The sequence below is a fragment of the Coturnix japonica genome, chromosome 28 (genome assembly GCF_054131305.1).
Source record: "Coturnix japonica strain WE chromosome 28, WE-NBRP24, whole genome shotgun sequence".
Taxonomy (NCBI): domain Eukaryota; kingdom Metazoa; phylum Chordata; class Aves; order Galliformes; family Phasianidae; genus Coturnix; species Coturnix japonica.
This window is the reverse complement of record NC_140690.1, coordinates 3,780,323-3,803,121: the sequence shown is the minus strand read 5'-3', so window position 1 is coordinate 3,803,121 and position 22,799 is coordinate 3,780,323. Positions and strand designations below refer to the sequence as shown.

Below are 22,799 nucleotides of genomic sequence, written 5' to 3'. Positions count from 1 at the left end.
TGTCGTGTTATCTGAAGTGCTTGGGGCACTCTGATGCTATTAAGCTCTATGTATTAACAAGTTAAAAAAGAAAAGGTAGGCATCTGATTGTTGTGCCAGTTTCTAAGTGATTTGGAAAGCTGTAGAACCCAACCACTCCTTCTATTTGATGGAGGTGACAAAGCTCAGTTTAATTTCTGACTGCTGTTTAAATTCTGAATCTTGAGCTGGATCCTGGAGTAGAAAAAGCTCGGAAACTGTCCCTCCTACAAGCAGGCACCTCTGAGCAAAATATGACATCTCAATTTCTGATGGTAAGGTCAGGAGATCTGATTCCAGCGTCTAGCTTTCGGCTTCATGCTGTGTTAGTGGGACCTTTGGCATCTAGCACTGACCAACAGCAACTGACAGGCTGGTAACAGTGCACCCCAAAACAGTTATGCGTCTATTTATGTTATGAGGGAAAACTGTATCGCATTGAGAATTCCTATTTTTACTCTTTTCAGATCTAACTAGCTGCTGGAAGAATCCTGTACGCCATGTTCACACCATTTTCAATGAGCTGGATGAGTCTGTTGTTGGCATTTTAATACCATTGACCAGGCAGGCAATATGTATGGAGTATTTGGCTCCCTACAGTCATGAATGTTTGAGTATCTTCAACATGTGGCTCATTGCTTCCATTTCAGGCTGCCCAGAGAAGCTGTGGATGCCTGTCCTTGGTGTTGAAGGCGAGGTTGGATGGGTGATGGGCAGCCTGAGCTGGTTAGTGGGCAGCCAGCCCATGGCAGGGTGTTTAGAACTTAATGACCTTGATGGTTTCTTCCAACCCAAGCCCTCCCGTGATCCTATGATTCTGTGATTTCATTCAGGTTTATTGAGATGAGATGAGTTCTCCTAAATGCGCTGTTCTCTATATGATTGTAATTGGAGTCTTAAATTATAATTGGGTGACTTAAACCAGACACCAAACTTTCTGATGGCCAAAATGAAATGAAATCAATCCTTTACTGTGTCAGTAGTCTGTAACTAGAGCCCATCAGGTAATTCCCAGCCTCCTGCTTGTATCAGTGGCTGCAAACAGTGAAAAGGTCTGATGGGATTTTAACCTCTAAAATGTTCCGAAGCAACCAGAGGGTGAATATATTCACTATGCAAATACCTGCAGGAATAAGCTTGTCATGTATGTCCTCAGGTACCACAGTAGTTAATGGTGGGACTCAGTAGGTCATGCTGAAAGTTGAGTCTGCTGATCTTGAAGGTCTTTTCCAGCTTAAATGACCTTATGCTAATATTTCTGTATTTCTTTCTGTTCAGCTCCCAGAAAACCTCCCACCCAGCCCCCAGCTGACCCCGTGGTGAAAAATAAAACAGAAACCTCAGTGATGCTGGCATGGTCCCCTCCGAAGATGCAACGCCCCATTCCAATCGATGGCTACATTGTGGAACCCAATAAACTAACTGGCTTCACCTGGGTGAGGTGCCACAAGTCTCATGTCCCCGTCCCAGAGTTCACGGTGAGCAATCTGTCTGAAGAGGCTGATGATCAGTTCCGAGTGTCTGCAGTCAATGCGCATGGACAGAGCCCGTCTCTGGAATTCCCAGGGAGCGTGCACCTTGGTAAGCACAAAAACCCCAATGGAAATTGTTTCAGTGTGTGCTGAGCAGCTGTGTTGGTTCCCTAAAGATGTTTCCTTTGACTTTAAGGATAGTAGTGCATTAACACACCAAAGGCTTTCCTTTATTCCTAGTTCTCCTATCTCCTATCAACGTCCACCTACCACTAAAGTGATACAAGTTCTGTTTCTGTGACAGAGACATGAATATCCTTATCTTTTGATATCTCACATGTGCAAGAAGCAGAACTTTCTGTAACAGATCTGAAGCATAGAAGTGCTTCTTCCAGCACTCATGCAAAAGGAGAAGTAGAAATGTGCCTATGATTAAATCTTCCATCCATAAATGAGATACCAGACTTGCATCTAAAGAGCATGAAGACATCCATGTTGTTCTTCCTCAGAACCAGTCCTGGCTGTGAAATCCCCCCTAACAACTGGTGAAGCTGTACCTGGAGGGGATGCCATGTTTACTACTGATCTTACAACAATGTGTTGCAGCACTTGGTACCTCAGTGGTAAAGTCTTACAGGAAAGCGAGACCTGCATCATCAAGAGAACCCAAACTACTCACAGCCTAATGATAAAGAACGTCACCAAGAACGATGATGGAGCAGAAGTGAAATTTGTTGCCTAAAATGTTGATGTCAGCACCAAGATGAGAGTGAGAGGTATTTGCTTTGATCCTTCTCCTTTCCTCTTCCAGTCAAGGCATAGTTGCTGTGATCTGATGATTAGAACTGGGGCTGCAGGCATTCACTGACTGTACCAAATACATGAAATTGCATCCCATGGACTGACGTGAGTCCTGGTTTTGCCCTAAACATGATAGCACTGAGTGTAGGGTAAGCCAGTCTACCCAGCTGCTTGGTATCTGAACCAGATTGCTTCATGCCAGCTGATGAATGTCTGCAGTTCACAGGTATTGGCCAGTGCATTCAGTCACCAGGTTTACCACTGCATCACCATAGAGCAGAACTTTCAGCTCCAGGTTCAGACAGCCTTTCTGATTGCACTGGAATAGTTTAGAAGTAGGGGAGCAATCATTCCAATAGTATCTCTATCAATCAGCTTTGCATGACCAAATAGAACAAATAAACATTCGTGATGGGAGGAGCTGTTTGTCACTGGGTGGAAACCTCTGCAGAAGCATGTTTAGAGCATTCTTAATCAGTAGCAGGAGATGTTTGGTTGTTTTTTACTTAGTAAATCCGGCAAGAAGACCAAATGAAATATCTTGAATTGCTCAGCACTGACACAATGATGAGTGCAGGAACAGAAGGTGATACTTTTTCAGAGATCTTGCAGCAAACATTGACCACATTAGCCTGATCTAAATTGAAATAACGAGGCCTTTGCTCCTGACAGGTGCTGCAGTGAGATTTACCAATAAGAGCAAAGATGTAGAAAAGATCTCTGCTTTGCTGCAGGGTGTAGGTCTGATCTCTGAGATCCACACGCTGGGCCTTGATTGCAATAAATGAGAACCCTTTGTTTGCTCCAGTGGAAGACTTTCCATTTCTGCAGTACCCTCTGCAGATGACACAAATGCAAATGCACCTTCTTCCCAGCAACAATTGCCTTTTTTTTTTTACACTGAGTATGCATGAGGCTCTTCATCATATTCTGCTGGCTTGTCACCCTTGTTGATCCATGGAGAGACGAGAAAGCCCTAGAGTAGTGTATGCACTTCGGCATTGGAGAGCTTACTTAATTGCTTCTTCTCAATGAACAAACTCCAGAGAGGCATGGAGACAGCTCCAAAGAGAATTGAATAATGGGTATAAATTTAAGGAGAGCAAAACACCCTGCCAAGGCTTGTCAGCTAGTCTTAATTTTGCTTTTCTTCTCTTTCTTTGTCACGATAGCATAATATTTCATACTGGCAGTTCTGCCCACAGAATTAACTGGCACAGGCTGCCCGGGGAGGTGGTGGGATCCCTGGAGGTGTTCAGGACCAGTTCTTGGGACCAGTGCTTTTTTACATGGTTATCAGTGACACCAATGATGCAATGGAGTGCACCCTCTGCTGTTTGCTGAGTGGTGCGGCTGATGCAGTGGAAGGAAGGGATGCCATTCAGAGGGAGCTCAACCGAGAGGTTGGCCTAGGTGAATCTAATGAGGTTCAACACAGCAAAGTGCAAATTTTGCACTTGGGCTGGAGGAATCCCAGGCATTTCTACAGCCTGGGAGGAGCAGTCCTTAAGAGAAGACCCCCAGAGAAGGACCTGGGGGTCCTGGTGGATGAAAAACAGAACGTGAGCCATCAGCGTGCTCTTGCAGCTCAGAGAGCAAATGGTCCCCTGGGCTCCATCAGAAGAGGGGATGGCCAGCAGGGACAGGGAGGTGATTGATCTTCATGATCCTTGAGGTCCTTTCCAACCCGGGCCATTCTATGATTCTATGATTACACTCGCTGTCAGAAATAACGGCAGCTGTACAGAAGCTGGATATATTTGGGGACAGTTCTTGTAACCAGCTGATTTTAAGACCTTGCCTGAGTCGAGAGTCTAAATTGCATGTCAGAAGAAAGCTGGGAAAGTGGTTATTGCTCATTCTTTTTCATTTGCTGATTCTTTCTTTCGGGTTCCTTTTCCAAAGGAGATTCTGGTGATGGAAGCAGTTGAAGAAAGAACCAAAGCAGCTCTTGCCAAGAGTGCTTGAAGTCCCTGTGGAGAGAAGCAAAGAACTTGGGCTTCCTCTGGGATGCTCCCCACCATGTCTCAGGAATGAGACAACTGCTGTTCCACTTTCTGCTTTGTGTGTGGTTCTGCACTTGCTTTGTTTCTTTGCAGTGTTTGAAGTGTTACACAAAATGAAGGATAAATCTCTAAAGCAGGTGGTCGATATGCTGGCATGGTGATGTTACTTGGTAATTAGTGCTATTATTTTGTAGTATATTAATAGTTTGCTAATAAACAAAAAACAAGGGGGGGAGGAAGGCGTTCTGATAACAGAGGATGCTGAGAAGGCAGAAACACTGAATGCCTTCTTTGCTTCTGTCTTTAGTGAAAAGGCTCTCCCTCAGAAATCCCAGACCCTGGAGGTTAATGAGAGAGTCTGGACAATAGGAGATTTCTCTTTAGTCAGGGAAGAGGTGGTCTGTGATTGCCTAGGAAACATTAATGTCCATAAATACATGGGATGGGTGCATGGGGTGCATCCACGGGTGCTGAGAGAACTGGTGGAGGTCATTGCTGAGCCCCTCTCTGTAATCTTTCAGAGGTCTTGGAGAACTGGGGAGGTGCCTGAAGACTGGAGGATGGCCAATGTCACTGCAGTCTTCAAAAAGGGCAAGAAGGAAGAGCCTGGTAATTATAGGCCAGTCAGCCTCACCTCTGTCCCAGGGAAGGTGATGGAACAGCTTGTGCTGGATGCCATCTCCAGAGAACTGGGTGATAAGGAGGTTATCAGGAGTACTCAGCATGGGTTCACCAAGGGGAGGTCGTGCTTGACCAACCTGGTGGCCTTTTATGAAGATGTCACTGGCTGGGTGGACGGGGCTAGAGTGGTAGATGTAGTCTACCTTGATTTCAGAAAGGTTTTTGATACTGTCCCCCATGACATCCTTATAACAAAGCTGAGGAAGTATGGGATAGATGAGTGGACAGTGAAGTGGGTCGTGAACTGTCTGACTGGCAGAGTGCAGAGGGTTGTCATTGGTGGTGCTGAGAGGGGATTTGATCCAGGTTTATAAATACCTGAGGTGTGGGGGCCATAGTGGCACGGCTGGTCTCTTTTCAGTAGTGCGTGGGGACAGGACTAGGGGTAATGGGCTGAAACTTCTGCATAGGAAGTTCCACATGAATGTGCACTATAACTTCTTTATGGTGAGGGTGACGGAGCACTGGAACAGGCTGCCCAGGGAGGTGGTGGAGTCTCCTTCTCTGGAGATATTCAAGACCCGCCTGAACACCTACCTGTGCAACGTGGTGTAGGGAGCCTGCATTGGCAGGGGGGTTGGACTCGATGATCTCTAGAGGTCCCTTCCAACCCCTACAATTCTGTGATTCTGTTGGAATGTGGGAATGCAAGAAAGAATATTCTGAGCAAAAGCTGTGGAGTGAGATAAATGGCATGAGAAAGCAAAGCTGATAACCAAGGAGGGCTGATAACCAACGAAGTCCAGTAGGGCATATTTAGAGACAGGTGAAGAACCCTTGAGCGCACTGAGGAGTACTAGGGTGCTCTGGAATGTCTCTTGGGCTCCCTACAGCACACATACTTGCTCTGGGGCATGTCTGGATGTCTGTAGAGCTAATTGCGGGGCCCTGAGAAACCTCTGGGGCACATTAGGGGGCACTGGCTTCCATGTGAGTGTTCTCAGGTTCCCAGAAGTCAACAGGGAAGCCTTTGGAGACCCCTTGGGAAGACTCAGTGGGGCCCTAGAGTGATGTAGCAGCTTGTGTTGGTTGCATCTGCTTGGCAGGGAAGCGATTTCCCTGGTGGGAGCTGACTGACTGGGAGGTGATTTCCTTGGTTTAATTAATTTAATTACCTGGATTATAATTAAATAACACTGTTCAGCGTTCAATCAAGATTATATTTTTCCAAAGTACTTCAGTCATGCATCTGTAGCAGCTTTGCTAAAATATATCGAGTTTATTCAAAATTCCAGTGATGCTCCTAAAGCACTTGAAGTGCATTTGAGGTGGGGAGTGACAAAACAGCTCTGAGAGAATCATCATCAAATCAGAACATGGGAACGGTAACTAATAGCAGAGATTCTGAAAAGAATATTCAAATTTTCAAATTACCTTTTTCTGAAGTTGTATTTCACCAAGTTTCATCAATGTGCACACTGAAAAGCTGACTTGCTATGTTTCTTTTTATAAAAAATCATGTGTTACAATTGAGAAAAGAAGGTATAGCATGTAACATCCTCCAAGTAAAGTGCAAAAAACATTTCTTCACAGTTCCAATTAATGTCTTATGTCTGTGAAAGGTAATGAGATGGGAGAGATTCTGGGGTCTGAGTCCTTCAACTGTCTCCTGATAAGACTGTCGTGAGAGCTAACTCATAATATGGTTAAAGTGAATAGCAACCTTCTACTTGAACCTTGAAGCACTGAGAATTTCTCTTAAAAATAAGTAAAAGGAGGAACCATTTTACACAAATGTGAGAACTACCCAAAGCACTGGGGTAGTGTTGGCAATGAGCATCTCACTACAGCTTGTTCCATTACCAGTAAATCAGGAATGATCTGTTGAGGCAACTGTGGGAGCAAATATCCTCTAAGTGTAAGCTGAAGGGATGGCCTTCACATCATCTAGCTGTACAACAAATTCCTATCTAGAACATGTGCATCTGAGAGCATCATCTGAGGCTCCCAGTGTGATCAGTGGAGAGAAGGAAGAGGCAGTTTTCAGACATGGTTCATCATCCTCAATGGGGTAGATTTAAGAGAGAATTAATGGTGCCTGGAATTCTATTGTCTGTACTTTACAGATTACTGCTGGCTGTAGGATGGCGTCTGTTGCAAGTGCCTCTCTAACTTATGTCCAGCATGTAGATGCGTGTATTTTGAGAGAGGCATCCTACCCTAAGTGTATGTTACTCAAAAAGCATGTTTTCTTTCAGAAAAACCTACTGAGGTAACAAAACAGCTGGAGGATAAGACAGCAGCAGTAGGGCTGAGCTGTGAGCTGTCGAAACCTGATGTGAGCATCAGGCGGTACAAGGATGGCAAAGCAATCAGACAAAGCCAGAAGTACGACTTGCAGCAGGAGGGAACTGGGGCCATTCTGATCATCCATGACTCTACCACCAAGGACAGTGGGGAGTACACCTGTGAGACAGAGGACTCTGAAACAAAAGCCAGGGTCACTGTGCAAGGTGAGTTGAAAAGCACAGTGGGGATGGCATGTAGAGAAGTCGAGGTAAATATCTGCAGCTTGTGGTTGATGTTTTTCTCTTCTGTTTCCCTGAGCGGGATCAATTCTTAGTTTTCAGAAAATATGGTGGATTAAAATATTTTAGTTAAAATAATCTCTAAACTGAATGATAAATGGCATGAGAAAGCAAAGCTGAGAACTAAGGAAGGCTCCAGAAGAGAAAACAAAGTCCAGTATGGCATATTTAGAGACAGGTGAAGAACCCTTGAGCTCACTGAGGAGTACTAGGATACTCTGGAATGTCTCTTGGGCTCCCTACAGCACACATACTTGCTCTGGGGCATGTCTGGATGTCTGTAGAGCTAATTGCAGGGCCCTGAGAAACCTCTGGGGCACATTAGGGGGCACTGGCTTCCATGTGAGTGTTCTCAGGTTCCCAGAAGTCAACAGGGAAGCCTTTGGAGACCCCTTGGGAAGACTCAGTGGGGCCCTAGAGTGATGTAGCAGCTTGTGTTGGTTGCATCTGCTTGGCAGGGAAGCGATTTCCCTGGTGGGAGCTGACTGACTGGGAGGTGATTCCCTTGGTTTAATTAATTTAATTACCTGGATTATAATTAAATAACACTGTTCAGCATTCAATCAAGATTATATTTTTCCAAAGTACTTCAGTCATGCATCTGTAGCAGCTTTGCTAAAATATATCGAGTTTATTCAAAATTCCAGTGATGCTCCTAAAGCACTTGAAGTGCATTTGAGGGGGGGAGTGACAAAACAGCTCTGAGAGAATCATCATCAAATCAGAACATGGGAACGGTAACTAACAGCAGAGATTCTGATAAGAATATTTAAATTTTCAAATTACCTTTTTCTAAAGTTGTATTTCACCAAGTTTCATCAATATGCACACTGAAGAGCTGACTTGCTATGTTTCTTTTTATAAAAAATCATGTGTTACAATTGAGAAAAGAAGGTATAGCATGTAACATCCTCCAAGTAAAGTGCAAAAAACATTTCTTCACAGTTCCAATTAATGTCTTATGTTTTGTTCAGACTCACTAAATGATGTATTTCAGGGTACATCACATGGGAATATAAGAAGACTATTCAGAACAGGAGCTGCAGAGCAAGATGAACAGCATGTGAAGGTAAGGCCGGGAACCAAGGACACAGCTTTTGTGTCACTCAGCCACCTGTGGCAGAGGTCAGGATTTCAGCAGGGATTTCTGCAGACGTTCCTTGAACACCCCCAGGGTGGGTGACTCCACCACCTCCCTGGGCAGTCCATTCCAGTGCCTGGCCACCCTTTCTGAGAAGTAATATTTCCTAATGTCCAGCCTGAACCTCTCCTGCCGCAGCTTGAAAACATTCCCTCTAGTTCTATCAGTAATGACACGAGAGAAGAGGTCGACCCCCAGCTCACTGCAACCTCCCTTCAGGAAGTTATAGAGAGCAATGAGGTCTCCCCTGAGCCATCTCTTCTCCAGGCTGGACATTCCCATCTCCTGCAGCCTCTCCTCATATGGCCACATTGTGCTCCAGACCCCTCACCAGCTTTGTTGCCCTTCTTTGAACACGTTCCAATGCCTCAGTGTCTTTTTTGCAGTGAGGGGCCACAAACTGGACAGAGAATTCGAGTTGTGGCCTCACCAGTGCTGAGTACAGGGGGACAGTCACCTCTCTGCCCCTGCTGGCGTCACTGTTTCTGATGCAAAATGTATGTAAGTGTCACATGTGTGACATCCTTTTTGATGGAGTTCTGTGACTGGAGTTCAATGGATTTGAGAGCTGTCTTGAAGCCTGTGGGCATCACCCAGGAGTTGGGGTGAGAGGATGAGGCGTAGGAACAGGAACCTCTTTGGTCGTTATTAACTCCCAACTTTTTGGTCAGGATTTGTGTGTTATTTTTATCATTTAAAGAACAGAATCATTGTGCAGCTTGTGAATGAATTGACTCACACCTGCTGATTGGTGCTGTTCTCTACAGGGAGCTGCAATGGAAATGGACACTTGTGGTCCACTGTCCAGCCCCCTCCCGTGTTGGATTTTCTGGGCTTTGAGACACGTCTTCCAGATGCACTTTGTGTTATTTCTGATGTGTGACCTGTTGAGCTCCAGCCCCAAATGAGGATTCAAGTACTACCACAGCAGTCCATTGGGACTGTAGTATTTCTTGCTAATCAGAATTCGTGTGCACCCGTGTCTTTCGTCTGCACAAAGGATCTTGTAATCATCTCTGTCTGTGTTTCTTTTAGACCCAGAGATGGAGCAGAGAGGAACACAGACTTGGGTGGATCTTCATTCAGGAGCAGGGACACGTCATGCTCATCTGAGGTGTCTGGCTGACAACAAGAGCAGAGAGGTAAGTTTCATAGGGTCGCGTGCCCATTTTATTTTATTTTTCATTCATGATGCATAGAGGCGTTCCCCAGACAAAGTGAGCATTTCTCAACTGGACTTTCTAGAAATGAGCTAGGCAGTGAAAATGGGTTTGAAGCATTCCTAAGAGCCCCGCAAGAGAATGCTGAGAGTTAATCTGGCACCCTCCTTTGGAAACGTCCGTTGTCTGTCAGCTCTTCAGCTGTGCCCTAACACCTCCCATTGCGCTGCCACACCAGGATAGAATTCCAAGCCCACACTGAGTCCTGGAATGTTGTGGTGCCGTGTTGGAATCAGATGTGACCACGTGGTCTTGGCTCCCCGCCTTGTGGGGGGTCATGGTGGACCAGGCTGTTGGCCGTTGGTGATGTCATAAGCGGCTGGAATGAGGGGAGGAGCGGTGCGTTCTGTGTTCCTTTGTGGGTGAGCTAGTGGTCGGAGTGGTTGGTTGTCTTCTTGTTCTTGTGCCTTTAGTGCTGTTAGTTAGTGGTTTTAGTTAGTGCCGTTAGTTAGTGTCATTACTTAGTGTCGTTAGTTAGTTAGTGACTTTAGTTAGTTAGTGACTTTAGTTAGTTAGTGACTTTAGTTAGTGACTTTTGTGCCTTTTTCTTCACAACGTCGTGCGCAGCAGCTTGTAGGTAAGCTGAACCAGCATGGGATGGATGGGTGGGCAGTGAGGTGTTGAGAACTGCTGGCTGTCGGAGCTCACAGCACCGTATTGCTTACTCTTGACCATCAGACGTAATTTTCCCTCAGTACACACGTTCCAAAGGGGGTATCTGTAAAGGTGGCACCTGTCCCGTGCTTCTTCCATTGTCTTCTTTGCTCAATTTTGGAAGCATCGTAAAGTTGCTGGGTGGACAGGCATCACGTTGCCTGAGACTCAGCATGTCTTGCAGCAAGTGGATGGGACGGTTGTGCTGTGTGTGTTATTCCATGGATGTCTTAGCCCTGCTCACTGACCTGCTCTTTCTCTCTCCTCTCCTCACCCTCCGCCCACTGCCTCGGTGCAGCTTTTGCTCTCGTTCCATCTGAGCAAAGCGACAAGGAACTGCTGCAGATAGCTTGAAGTGATCTCATTGCCAGGTACGTGCCACGTTTTGTCCCCGCACATGGTTTTGCCGCAGGGTATGCGAGGGTAGTTCTGACGAATTGTACCCATATTGTGCTGTGTGAATACAGAAAACAGAAATGTGTTTCCGTTCTGTTCCAGCACGTCACAGCTGCTGTGATGGGCGTCGCGTGCATGGCCGGGGAGGAGAGTGGGGCTCCCCAGGACAGAAGATCTGCAGCGGAGCCCTACCAAGTTACGGAGGTGATGCCTCTGCATGCTGGTGAGTGAGGTTCTAAAGCGGGGTGGGCAGGGCTGGGGCAGCGAGTGCCCCCTGCTCCACACCAGGAACCCTTGTCACGGGCAGACTGTGCCAGGGGAGCGAGCCCAGGGCCGGAGAGGGCAGAGCTCCTTCTGCTCCCGCCTGCCTTTGGCCCCTCTATAGCACTGCTCTCTCTCCTTGCTCAGATGCTGAATTGCTGCCTCTGTCTGATGTGGAACAGGAGGCAGTGGACTTCATCCAAGCCAACACCATCAGCATGGAAATGGTAAGAGCAGCCATCTCCATCGTGGCTATACCTGCATCTCCAGACGGTCCCTCTGGCTCTGCCTTCAGGCTGCAGGAGGGCTGATGGCCGGGCAGAGCTGCTGCTGTCCTGCAGCTGTCCTGTGCTGCTCCACACCCCGCAACGCCTGGTCCCCCTGGCCATGGCTGTCCCCACTCACACTCCTCGGTCTCTGTGTGCTTGCCAGGATCTGGTGCAGAAGCTGCAGTTCCTCAATTCCATTTGTATACTGTGCAGCATGGCTGGACAGACGAGCCTCACACTGAGCCATGATATCTTCTGCTTGCTGAAAAATCAGTGCAAGAAGATTGAGGTGAGGGGACATGGCACCCAGGTAGCTGCACCCTGTGAGAAGGACAGGACAGGGGGAGAGGGAGGCAGGGAAATGATGCACAGACACCCAAGTGCCCCAGATGGGACTCCAGGTGCTGCTGAGAGCTCAGCAGTGGAGGTGGACAGCAGCACCAGTGTGCCAGTGTTTGTCAAGGGCCACTGGGGCGACTCAGGCCCTAGCGGCCGGTGGCAGGTTTGCTGTTGCTGGGTGCTGGCAGCTGCCAGGTGCCATCCTGATTGTGCTTTGCAGGTTCTGTTGCGTGAGGAGCCCATGGAGCAGCTGAGCACCGGCCTGAGATACTGCTGCATGAACACCATTGCTGCCTTGAGGTACCTGCCCAGCCCCTGCTTTTGCCAGCACATCCCCCAGGCACCATCCTGGTGGCCCTGATGCAGCTCCCCACTAAGTCTTGGCCCTCGCCCCAAAGCTGGTGACATCAGGACTGTCCTCTGACCCAGAGCAGCCCCGTAGGGGAGGAGGCACCTCCTGGCAGGGCTCCCCATCCTTCTCAGGGAGCCTTGCCCAGGGGAGGACCTGTTCCAGCCCTGCCTCAGCACCCAGGCACCGCTCCTAGCATCAGTGTCTCTCTAATTGCAGCACAGTTAATGCAGTTACAGAGGAAGAAATACTCCATCTCTTCAAGGTGTGCTGCAGCATCGTCTTCTATCTTCCTCCAGCCAGGGCCTTGAACATTTCCCTCTACAACCAGGTATGTACTGGGCAGTCTACTGTTGACCCCATGCCTCTGGGCTGCCGCTTGCATTACTTGTGTCCAGAGATCTATCAAGATGTTTGTGGGACAAGGTAGCAGCCTTGCTTGCCCTCACCCCTCTCACTCTTGCCTTGGGCTTGGCAAACACCCTGTGTTGTAGCCTGCTCTGAGTGCAGCAGCCTTGCAGGGTGCCCCTGTGCACAGATCTGTGGGTATCCTTCCTTGGCAGCCAGAGGGGTTCACAGCAGTCTACTGGGTATGAAAGGGAACCCTGAAAGACTTCCACAACCCACTGTTCTCTTTACAGACCCTGGAAGCTATGGACGACATGCTGCAGATTGTGCTAGATGTCTGTCCCATTGCCAGTGTCAAGAGTCGGCTGCAGGGAATCTTGGAGGTCTGTCTATTGTGAAGTTCTGCCCCCACAGCTCCCTTCTAGTAGTTTATCCCACTCCATGGAAATGGCACTGGCAGTAGTTGGAGCCAGCAAGGGACCCTGGCGGCAGTAGCCCCATGATGGGCTTGGCTTAAGCTCAGGGGAAGCCTGGATGGATGCTGTGATTCCAGCTAGTAGCTCAGCAGACCTGCAGTGGGCATCAGCAGCTCCCAGGCTAACCAGCAGCTCCTCTCCTCACAGGTGCTGCTGCCTTTCAGCATCTCCAAGACACAGGCTGTGTGTGAGAGGGCTTTGGGGCGCATCTCGAAGCTTAGTGGCTTCATGACCAGCAGTTTCTGGCAGCAGGTAAGGAGACATGAAAATTGTGTACCTGTGAGAAAAGCTGCGGCTCAGGTGTGAACCCTCAGAATGCTTTTGACATGAAGGGAGGGTCTTTATCCTTCCTTTTGCCTGTGCTCATCCTGCTCCAGATGCTATTCTCTCATTCTGTTTAACATGCCTTCCCTCCTTTTTTCCTTCTTACTGCAGCCCCTTGGAAAAAACCTTGCCCCTTCTCAGAGGACAGACATTGCCCTTGTAACCCTGGAGAAGATCATTGGGGACTATGGTTTTGATGAGAAGAAGTGGGCTGAGACTATGCTGGATGTGCTTCGGAGAAACCCTGGCAGTAATAACACAGCCTGGGAGGCAAATGGCTGCAGTCCAGTGGCAGCAGCAGTCTCCCTGTGTTCTCACAACAGGTGCCAGAGATTCTGGGATTCATCCACGCCAACCTGAAGATCCAGAGCACATCAGTTCAGCAGATCCTGCTCTCAGTGCTGGATATGCTGACCGTCCAGTTTCCCAGGGATGTGCTGAGGAGTGTGTTGACCGACCTCCCACAGAATGACAGGTATCAGCCCAGACAGCCCCACACATTTGTTCCATGTGAAGAGCAGGGCTCAGAAATGGTCTGGCTGCCAGAGCCAAGGAAAGCTGCAGGACATCCCAAGGAGCAGGCCCTCCATCCCACTGTGCTTTCCAGTGCTGGTGGGCAGCTCAGGGCTGCAGCAGCCAATACCAACCATGGCAGCCCAGAGCCCCCCATCAGGCTCCTGCCTGAGCCATGGTGCTGTGGCTAAGGCAGCCCTGCTGACGCAGCATTGCTCTCTGTTTATAGCACTACCCTGGACATACTGAAGAGTGTGCTGACCCTGCTGGAAGCATCCAAGCGGATCTGGGATGAGCTCAGCAGTGTTCTACAGGACCAACAGCTGTGTGAGATATTGAGCATCAGCACAGAGGAGTTGGGCCTCCTTCGCTTGACTGTGAGTTACTGGACAATGCACCGTGCTCTCCTACAGAGCACTGGTAGCTCAGGCTGGGCTGTGTCTCCCTAGTGCCCTGCCTTGAGCTGCCAGAGCAGCCAGGAGCTGCAGGGTGCAGGATGTCCTGCTGCCTCTGCCTGCCTCTCACTGCTGTGTTGGTTTCAGGCGATGCCTCCCACTGAAGAGCTGGTGAAGGAGCTGTGTAAGCCAGCACTGCTCCAGAAGCTTCTGAATGTGGAAAGCCTGCCAGTGCTCTGGCTGGTGCTCAGACGTCTCGTGCTGCTGTCTGATAGACCTGAGACGGTGAGCAGGACCTTGTCAAACGAAGGCCTCATGTTGACAGCCTGGCGCTGGGGCAATGGGCAACACTGTGCCTTGGCATCTGTCCTCCTGATGGAAAGGAAATTGTGTGTTTTGTACAGGCAATTGAAATCCGGGCCCTGCTTCCAGGCGTCATGGAGAACCTGCTGTTTGCCAACACAGCCATTACTGTGAAGGTGCTGAATATTTTCAGGAATGCAATGCACCATCTGGGGAAGAGGCATGCCAGTCCCTTTGCTCTGGAGCTGGCTGAGAAGATCCTGCCTCTTTTTAATCACGTAAGTCTGTTGTGGGAGGCTGAGCTCTGCGGGTGGGTGCTTGACAGGAGCGTCTTCTCCTTTCTTTCCTTCTCTGGGCTCTCAGGAATGACATGTCCTGTGGGCTCTGTAGCACTGCTGGCCGTGTCCCTGCTAGTGCAGCTTGGTTGTTCTTGGTGATGTCAGGCCCCTGTGCTGGGGCTCAGCCTACACTCATGCTCACCATGGGCAGTGAGAGTGTGCTGCTGAGGTCTGAGGTCCTCCTGTTCTCCCTCAGGCATCATCTGAAGTGCGAGAAGGTTCCATCCGCCTCTTCATGGATGTGATGGATGCTGTGCTGTGGTCTCAGAAGGGAAGCATGAAGAAGATCGTGCGCAGGGCCCTGCACCCTCTGCTCTTTCACATGAGTGACGAGACCCTGAGCGTAGCACAGGTACGAATTTCAGAGCTGAGCAGTGTGCAGGCAGTGGTGTGCTGACAGTTCAGCTGTGATGTGCAATTGAGAGCAAGTTCAGCAAGCATTCAGACACTGGGATGTGTGTCTGTGTGTGTGGTGCCATGTCCCTGCATCTGTTGTTCTGCAGGCATCTGGGGAAGCCCTTGTGTCCTGTGCAAAGTTCCTGAAGTGGAAGGAGCTCAAGCAGCAGACCCAGCAGAAGAACACAGTGGGGATCATGAAGTGTTTGGTGAGGACAATCTCACAGCCCCCACCTTTTTGCTGGGGGAAAGGGGATGCTGGAGGAGGGGTTGCAGCAGCAGCTGTGGCTGCTCTGCAAGCCCCATGCTCTTGTTCTCTTCTTCAGCTGCAGCAGGACAGAAAGGGAGTGGAAGGGTACCTGCAGCAGAGCCTGCCATACCTGGAGGATTCTCAGGCCTCCTTGCGATGCGAGGCTGTCAGATTCATTGGTGAGCCCAACCCCTGCGTCCCTCTTTGGGCCCTGCCCTGGCAGGAAGGCACAGCCCTGAAGCCCCCAGGTACAGCCTGCCCATGCCGGTAGCCACAGTGGGTGCCTTGCTCAGGTCCCCCCTCAGGTGCCGTCCCTGCCTGCAGCATGGAAGGGGAAGCAGCTGGGCTGGCGGGGTTGGGGTCTGAGCTTCTGGCAGCATGTTGGGGAGTGGGTGTCTGACAGAGCTCTTTCCCTAGGGCTGATTGGGAAGCATGCCAGGGAGCAGAGTGAGGAGATGCTGAATGAACTCTGCAGTGGTGAGTGAGGGCAGTGCTGTGTGTGTTGGGGCTGGGGGCAGAGCTGGGCAGCATGCAGCTGTGCTTTGCCCTGCTGCAAGGAAATGCTGCAGGGGCAGAGGAGCATTCATGGCAGTCCTGAGCAGTGTCTTCCACTGACCCGTCAGTCTCCCGTGCTCCTCCTGGCCAGGAAAAGCAAGGAGTGGGGCTGGCAAGGCCCAGAGTCGAAGCTGGTGGCTCTCTGTAGACTGGGGGTCCCATCTCTGCTCTGTTTCCTTCTGTTGCAGCCCTTCAGCCTTTGGAAGATGACCCCCATCTGACAGTCTGTTCTATGGCATCTGAGACCATCCAGAAGCTGAGACACCAAAGGCAGAAGGCGGCACCAGCACGGAGAAGGCTCCCAGCACTTTTCCGCTGGTCCTGCATAGCCTTCTGAGGGATAATTCTTGTTCATTAACGTTGCTAGGACACCTGTACAGCAACGTTGCTGGGACATGTGTTCCTGTCACGCAAGACAGACCCCCTGAACAACAGCGGGAGCCTTGGAGCACAGACATCTTGGAAGAAAGAACAGGAACCAAGCTGGTTAGAACTGGGTCTGTAGTTAGCGATTAATTAAATTGAAAAGCACAATTGAAAGCCTTTGGAAGGAAGATCTGGAGAATATGACCACTAGAGAGCAGCACGTATGCACACAGATGCAGAACTGATCATAATTACACTGACTAAATTGTAACTCCTCATATGAGTTCTTGGAACTTAAACAAGCAAGCAGAAAAGTTGTGGTTTATTCTAGCTTTTGCAAAGCCGGAATGCTGGGCAGCAAAGCTCCTGCTTGCTTATAGTGCTGTGTGCCTGGACATAAGTGTCATGTGGAAAAAGACAAAGAAACACATTTTCTTTGCCTATGTCTTGGAGAGCCAGGAATCCAGAATTCAAGATCTTTGCTTTTGAGTTTGCAATTCAAAACCGGATTAGAAAGGATTCTGCAAACTTTCTTTGATGACATTAGACTCTTCATTAACAACAATACTGTTTCTAATACTACTAATAACAGCAACACAACAACAAAATAATGGAAGATGAAGGAAGACATGGGGACAAGAGTCACTGGAGGAAATTTCTCCTTTGAACTGAATTGGTGTTAGTGTCCCCGTGCACAAGAACCAAGGAGAGAGCAAGCATGTTTTGTACTCTTCAGAATGCAGTGTGGTTCATCTTATTGTCATCCAAATGAGACCGGGATTTCACTGCATTGTTGGAAATGGGAAAACAGTGCCAAAGTTGCATGTTTTGAAGCGGAAAAATAGTAATTTTAAAAACCCACAGCAATAGAGTAGAGAAGATCACCAGCAAAGCCTGTATCACTTGACCTCAGAGTAAAAGCAACAGTCAACCAAAGAAGCGGATGCTGATCCATTTCATGCACTTTTGTAAGGATGTGAAAGCGAGCAGACTTACCTGAAGGTGGTGTAACGTTAGTGGTAAACATCACCAAGCTCCCTCCAAAAGTGGACTTGACCTTTTGTCTCTGCGACCATCTACGTACAGAGGGAGCTACTGGAGAGCTGTGCTCGGATCCTTCAGTTTTCATGTCTCTTACCATCTCTCTTCCAGGAGATCTTGCGAAGAAAGGCTTTTCCTGTGAGGATGAAACACAGATAGGAAATGTTACATCTAGTTTTGCTGTGGGAGTTTACCTCTGTGTGTGACACATTCATTCTTCTGACAGCTGCTAACACTCAGTTTATTAATAAAAATCATACCTTTATTACTTTGTGCCTTGCAGATTAATCTGAAGGTAAGAAAATCGGGTTGACTTTGTTTGCTTCGCTCAACACTGGCCACATCAAGATACCAAAGGACATTGTTTTCAAGAATAATTGCAGCTATCTTCCAGTTGGCTTGTGCTTCTGTGTTTCTGAGAAACACCATCTAGCAATTTCTTTTTCTTCTTTTTTTGCACGAGTCCTGGATGCTGGTGTGTGTTGTGCTCTGTTGTTTGCTGACCAGCAGGTGAGAGGACTGTGTTTTGTGTTGGGTGTTGAGTTTTGTCTGTCTCAGGGGCCATCCAATTGGATCCATCCTCTTTTTGCAGTGTTTAGGGACAGTTAATTTGCTGTTGCCTGGAGCTATGTGTGAAGTGCAGGACTAGAAGCTGTGATTGCTGAATCTCCTTGGATGAGCCCCAGCTCAGGTTCTCTCACACCAACCAAGAACATTTTTGCCAGCCCTGTTGTATTGCTGCAGCTCAGTGACCCCGACAATCTTCCCATGGAGTGCCGAAGACGGAGGTGGGAGCCTCCTTGCTGAGATCTGCTAGCAAAGCCCTGAGCGGCTCTAAGGTCGGAGCCTGTTGGGTCGGTAACACTGTGTCATGGTTTTGTGCTGTTGCTGTCCATATTCCACATCATAACATCACATGCAGTATGAATCATTAATTGAGGGTATAAATAGTGGAATCATGTACAAAGGAAAAAGGGTTAAAGAGAAAGTAACTTTTTGTTTATAACTGAACAATACGGATTGCTAAGGGAACGTTATATGGTATTAAAGGTGTTTGAATGGGACAAACTGTTCTGATGGTATAAGAAAGTGTAACTGAGGGTATGTGGAAGTGTAATAGAGGGTATGTGGAATTGTGATCGAGGGTATGTGGAAGTGTGGAAGGAGGAAGGCTGAGGGACCTGGTCTAGGTCCTGCTATCCTGGAAAGGCAGCCTGGGGATCTGGCAGTGTGTGTGCCAAGTGGCTCTGTGTGCCTATGGGTGTGTACTGAAGGGCACCCAGAACTGCCACTTCCCCTTGGGACATAGGCTTGGAGCATCAGTTGCTATGTTACTCTCTGAGAAGAGGATTCAGGCCCCAAGTCTTGCGTCCAGCTTGGTGATTTGGATTGACTCTGGGGCAGCAGTGGATGATCTGCAGCCCTGCAGCTGAGTGCATGAGGCTAATTGTGATCTCTGCTCTGCCATGTACCTACAGCAAATCCCAAGAGCACACAAAGATTGGGTCTGTACCCTGGCCTTCATCCCTGGCTGCCCCATGTTGTTGAGTGCGTACCAAGGAGGCGTGATCAAAGTCTGGAACATGGATAACTTCGGCCCAGTTGGGGAGATCAAAGGGCAGCCCCATCCACGCCATCTGCACCAACTCCAAGCACATCTTCACTGCCTCCAGGTGAGCCTCGGGCTTGGTGCTCCCCAGATCCTGCAGGAGGTGAGAGTGCCCTGTGTTGACTTGTCATCCCTGGGCCTGGGTGGGTTTGCACTGAGTGGGGCCAGGAGCCTGGAGGGCGAAGAGGGCAGAGGGGATCTTGCAGCTTTCTGGTCCCTCAGTGCCTTCCTCTCACCTTGCTGTCTTAGTCTGTCCCCTGCCCGCTCTCTGGGATATCCCCATGCAGGGTCCCCTCTTCCCTGGCGCTGGGCATCCCCTGCTGTTCTTGGGGAGCATTTTGGCAGCAAGACTCTGAAATCCACTCTCTTTTGTTTGTGCAGCAGCCGGAGCTGCGCATCTGACCTGGCTCACCCTGAGCTTCCCTGCAGAGATCTCTGAATCCCAACTGCAACGTCTGCTGACCCTCTGCTCTTCCCTGGGTACCCACTTTGCTCTGCAGTGGGGTGGGGAAGGGCTGCAGATGGGTGAGGATGGAGATGGTTGTGCCAGGAGCGGAGTGTGGACGGGTTGGACCCTGATCCTGCACGACTCCCCCACGGCTGCACACCTGAAGGACAATCCTACAGAGAACGATGGTGCATGGCTGGAGCCCTTCAGAAGGCTGAAGGCTCAGCCCAGGAGTGTCAATGAGGACGCAGCCTCTCCAGCTGCCCTGCTCACGTTTCTCTGCTCAGGGGGCCGACGAGGCCCTGGTCTCACACTGGAGCTTTCTTCTACCTCTCCTGTGGTCCCTTGGAGCATCCCCTGCTCCATCCTGCCCTGCCCCGCGCTGGGCTCGTGGGGGAATGTGGGAATACAAGAAAAGCTGTTCAGAGCAGCAGCTGTGGAGCCAGATCAACAGCCTGAGAACCAAGGACACCTCTGGAAGGAGAAGAAGGGACTCACGGCTCTGATTGGATATGTTAGAAAAAAAAAAACTTGTGAAGGTTTATAATGGATGTGAGAACTTGTAATAAAGGATTTGGATCATTCACATCTGAGTCCGTGCTTCAAATGCTGCAGGGGAATGGCTGCGTTGAGCCCTGGGAGTGGTATTCTCTCCTTATGCGCTCTCACTTCCCTTTGGTCACTGAAGAAACGACTTTTGAACTCGGACTTAAGGATTTCTCTGCATGATCCCATTGGTGCTGAACTCGGATCTCAGAGGAGCTCCAGGATGTGCCCCATAAAGCACAGACCAATTTCTTTCTGCTTTCTGCAGCCCCGTTTGTTTCGTGTCACCAGTCCTTGTTCAAACCACTGCAGGGTGGGAATTTCTGCACACCTTGAAACAGGAGCATCTCTATTGACTTGATGGAGTCTGTCTTTTATCATTCTGGGGATGGGGGGGGGAAGAAGAAAATGCAGTTTCCATGGCCTGGTGGAGGGCACGATGGCATGCGCAGGGTCACCCTGCCATGGACAGGATGGTGGCTGCTCCTGGCTGAGCCCCGTGCTGTGGGGCTGGGCAGGATGGATCACAGGACCCATGGTTGCCCTGTGACGCACAGCACTTTTACAAAGTAAAAGAATCAATTTCCTTAAATATTGAGCATCCATACGTAAATTGCAGCCTAGTGGAATCTTTTCCTATCCAAACAGAATTCTTTATCTATTTCTGTTACATAAGAAAAGCAAATAATTTTTTATCGGTCGACTTTGAAATTCAGGCAAGTGTTCACTTGAAGTGTTATGAAGTGTCAGCTTTTCTAGAGCATTTACTTTTCATGCTCTTAATTTCTCATTATCTCGCCTTATTCTCTTGCCACGTCAGTGTTTTCATTTGATGGCTTCCATGTGACAAGAGCTCTTGCTGTGTGAGCGATACAAATGTAGCTTTAAAAGTGGTACAACTTGCTATTAAGGCAGCTCCCCTCGGGAATTCCTTAAAGCTGCAGTGAGACAAGGGACACAAGAGAAACTTTGCTATGCACAGCAGGCTGAGCCCTCCTGCAGTCCCAGCTATGGAGTGCTCTGCAAAATCTGTCTCTTTTTGCTCCTGATGTGCAGAGGTTTGATCTGCTTTTGCACCAGCAAGAGAGAAGTGGCACCTCACACTTATATTTCTGAATATTCTTGCTGCATTCAGTGGGATGTAAGCAATAAATAAAGAAATAAAATAAAAATATTATTGCTTTGGTTCTCAAAAAAAAAAAAAAGAACTGCCCAGCTTAATTTTGCTCCAGATCCTTCACTGCTTTGTTGCCTTTCACTGGACAAGATTTAGGGCCTCAATATCTTTCTTATAGTGAGGGGTCCAAAACAGAACGCTGATAAACAGACCAGTACTGTGATCAATAGAACTTGAGGAAGAAATTCATCTTTCATGAGGAGCTCCTCTTTGAACAGCACCAGGAACTAAGACAGGTGTTTGATTATTTCCTGCTATGAGGCAAAGATGGATCAGCAGATACAGCTGGAATCTATCTCTCTCCTCCCCACTTTATTCCCCACCTTCAGTTCTTTTTGGAAAGGAAATGCTGCAAATCTGGACTTATTTGGGAAATCACCGTGCACACAATGAAGTGAGAAAGCACCGTGCACATGAACAAGGCAAGATCCTGGATCAAGCTTTCAGTGGAAGGGAAATGCCTGAAAGGATTGAGCAAAGTCCTGGCGAAAAATACCTGGGGTTCCTGTTGGTGGGAAGCTGAACATGAGCCAGCAGTGTGCTCTCACAGCACAGAAAGTTAACCATATCCTGGGCTGCATCAAAAGAAGCACGGCCAGCAGGGAAAAGGAGGCGATCCTGCCCCTCTACTCTGTGCTGATGAGGCCTCATCTGGAGTACTGCATCCAGATGCAGAGTCCTCAGTACAGGAGAGACATGGACCTGTTGGAGCATGGACAGGTCACTGATACATGCCATAGAACTGATTCAAGGGCTGGAACACCTCTCCTATGAGGACAGGCTGAAAGAGCTGGGGCTGTTCAGCCTGGAGTACAAAAGGCTCCACGGTGACCTGAGAGCAGCCATGAAATCCTTAACAGGGGAAAGTAGAAAGAAATACAAATAAAAGAGATTTCCATTAGGATATTTAGCAACACAGTCAGTAAGGGAAGTCAGTAAGGCACAGATGATTTGCTACATACTACCAGAAGAAGAAATAAATATTACAATTCAATGGTAAATTCAGTTGTATTCACTTTTACTTCTTCATAGACTAAGATCTGAATACATAGAAAACCAAGAGAAAATTTATTACAGGGATTATAGCTCTTTCATTAAAAATGTCTGAAACTTAATAAAGAAAGTCAGCCAGGGATGGATTTATTGACCATATCAAATATGACCCCTGACTTCAATTCTTTGTGTTGCTTTTTACAAGGAAATGTTCTCTTGGCAGTGGGGTCAGCATATTTGGTGTTGAAAGATGCTGTAGAGCAAGGACTGACTCCACTCAGACATCAGGATGCCCAGGACAAGTAGGGTCCCCAAAAAAGGAAACTACAAGCTGCCATCAACATCTCAAAGTAAAATCTCTTGGAGAAGGCAGGTTTGTGCAGAGCCAGAAAGATCATGAGGCTGCAAACACTTTCAAGGCATATTATGGTAAAAGCGAAGTTCTCCAGCACATGTAGATACCAGGAGGAGAGAGAAGGGGGTCCTTGCACTGTCACTGTCTTTCCTCTGATATTCTATATAGTTCCATAGCAAATTAAATTCTTTGGCAGGTGAATTGCTGTAATAACAGAAGTAAAATAATAAA

At 48.5% G+C, this 22,799-nt stretch overlaps 2 protein-coding genes and 1 long non-coding RNA gene across 3 annotated transcripts; all 3 read left to right on the top strand.

Annotated features, from left to right (window-relative positions):
• Positions 1–10,817: 10,817 nt before the first annotated feature.
• On the top strand, positions 10,818–13,643 carry LOC146756084 (uncharacterized). The gene is made up of 9 exons (XM_085524797.1): positions 10,818–10,892; positions 11,020–11,140; positions 11,326–11,405; positions 11,611–11,736; positions 12,007–12,086; positions 12,355–12,466; positions 12,777–12,866; positions 13,107–13,211; positions 13,395–13,643. Exons 2-9 carry the CDS (start codon positions 11,038–11,040, stop codon positions 13,641–13,643), a joined length of 945 nt encoding a protein of 314 aa, XP_085380923.1. The 5' UTR covers positions 10,818–10,892; positions 11,020–11,037.
• Positions 13,643–17,705, top strand: LOC146756083 (maestro heat-like repeat-containing protein family member 7). The gene is made up of 9 exons (XM_085524766.1): positions 13,643–13,758; positions 14,026–14,173; positions 14,339–14,476; positions 14,596–14,772; positions 15,029–15,184; positions 15,336–15,437; positions 15,555–15,657; positions 15,896–15,955; positions 16,222–17,705. The coding sequence occupies exons 1-9, from the start codon at positions 13,691–13,693 to the stop codon at positions 16,368–16,370; spliced, it is 1,101 nt and encodes a 366-aa protein (XP_085380892.1). The 5' UTR covers positions 13,643–13,690; the 3' UTR covers positions 16,371–17,705.
• A 484-nt stretch (positions 17,706–18,189) lies between these two features.
• Positions 18,190–20,081, top strand: LOC146756082 (uncharacterized). The gene is made up of 3 exons (XR_014937559.1): positions 18,190–18,279; positions 18,919–19,113; positions 19,431–20,081. It is a non-coding gene; the product is annotated as an uncharacterized LOC146756082 (long non-coding RNA).
• The last annotated feature ends 2,718 nt before the right edge of the window (positions 20,082–22,799 follow it).

Coding starts and splice junctions, on each gene's coding strand:
- LOC146756083 (XM_085524766.1), top strand. CDS start 13,691: ATGCTGACCGTCCAGTTTCCCAGGGATGTGCTGAGGAGTGTGTTGACC. Junction 15,438..15,554: donor TGGGGATCATGAAGTGTTTG/GTGAGGACAATC, acceptor TCTCTTCTTCAG/CTGCAGCAGGACAGAAAGGG. Junction 15,658..15,895: donor CGAGGCTGTCAGATTCATTG/GTGAGCCCAACC, acceptor CTCTTTCCCTAG/GGCTGATTGGGAAGCATGCC.
- LOC146756084 (XM_085524797.1), top strand. CDS start 11,038: ATGGGCGTCGCGTGCATGGCCGGGGAGGAGAGTGGGGCTCCCCAGGAC. Junction 12,087..12,354: donor AACACCATTGCTGCCTTGAG/GTACCTGCCCAG, acceptor CTCTAATTGCAG/CACAGTTAATGCAGTTACAG. Junction 13,212..13,394: donor CCAGCAGTTTCTGGCAGCAG/GTAAGGAGACAT, acceptor TTCTTACTGCAG/CCCCTTGGAAAAAACCTTGC.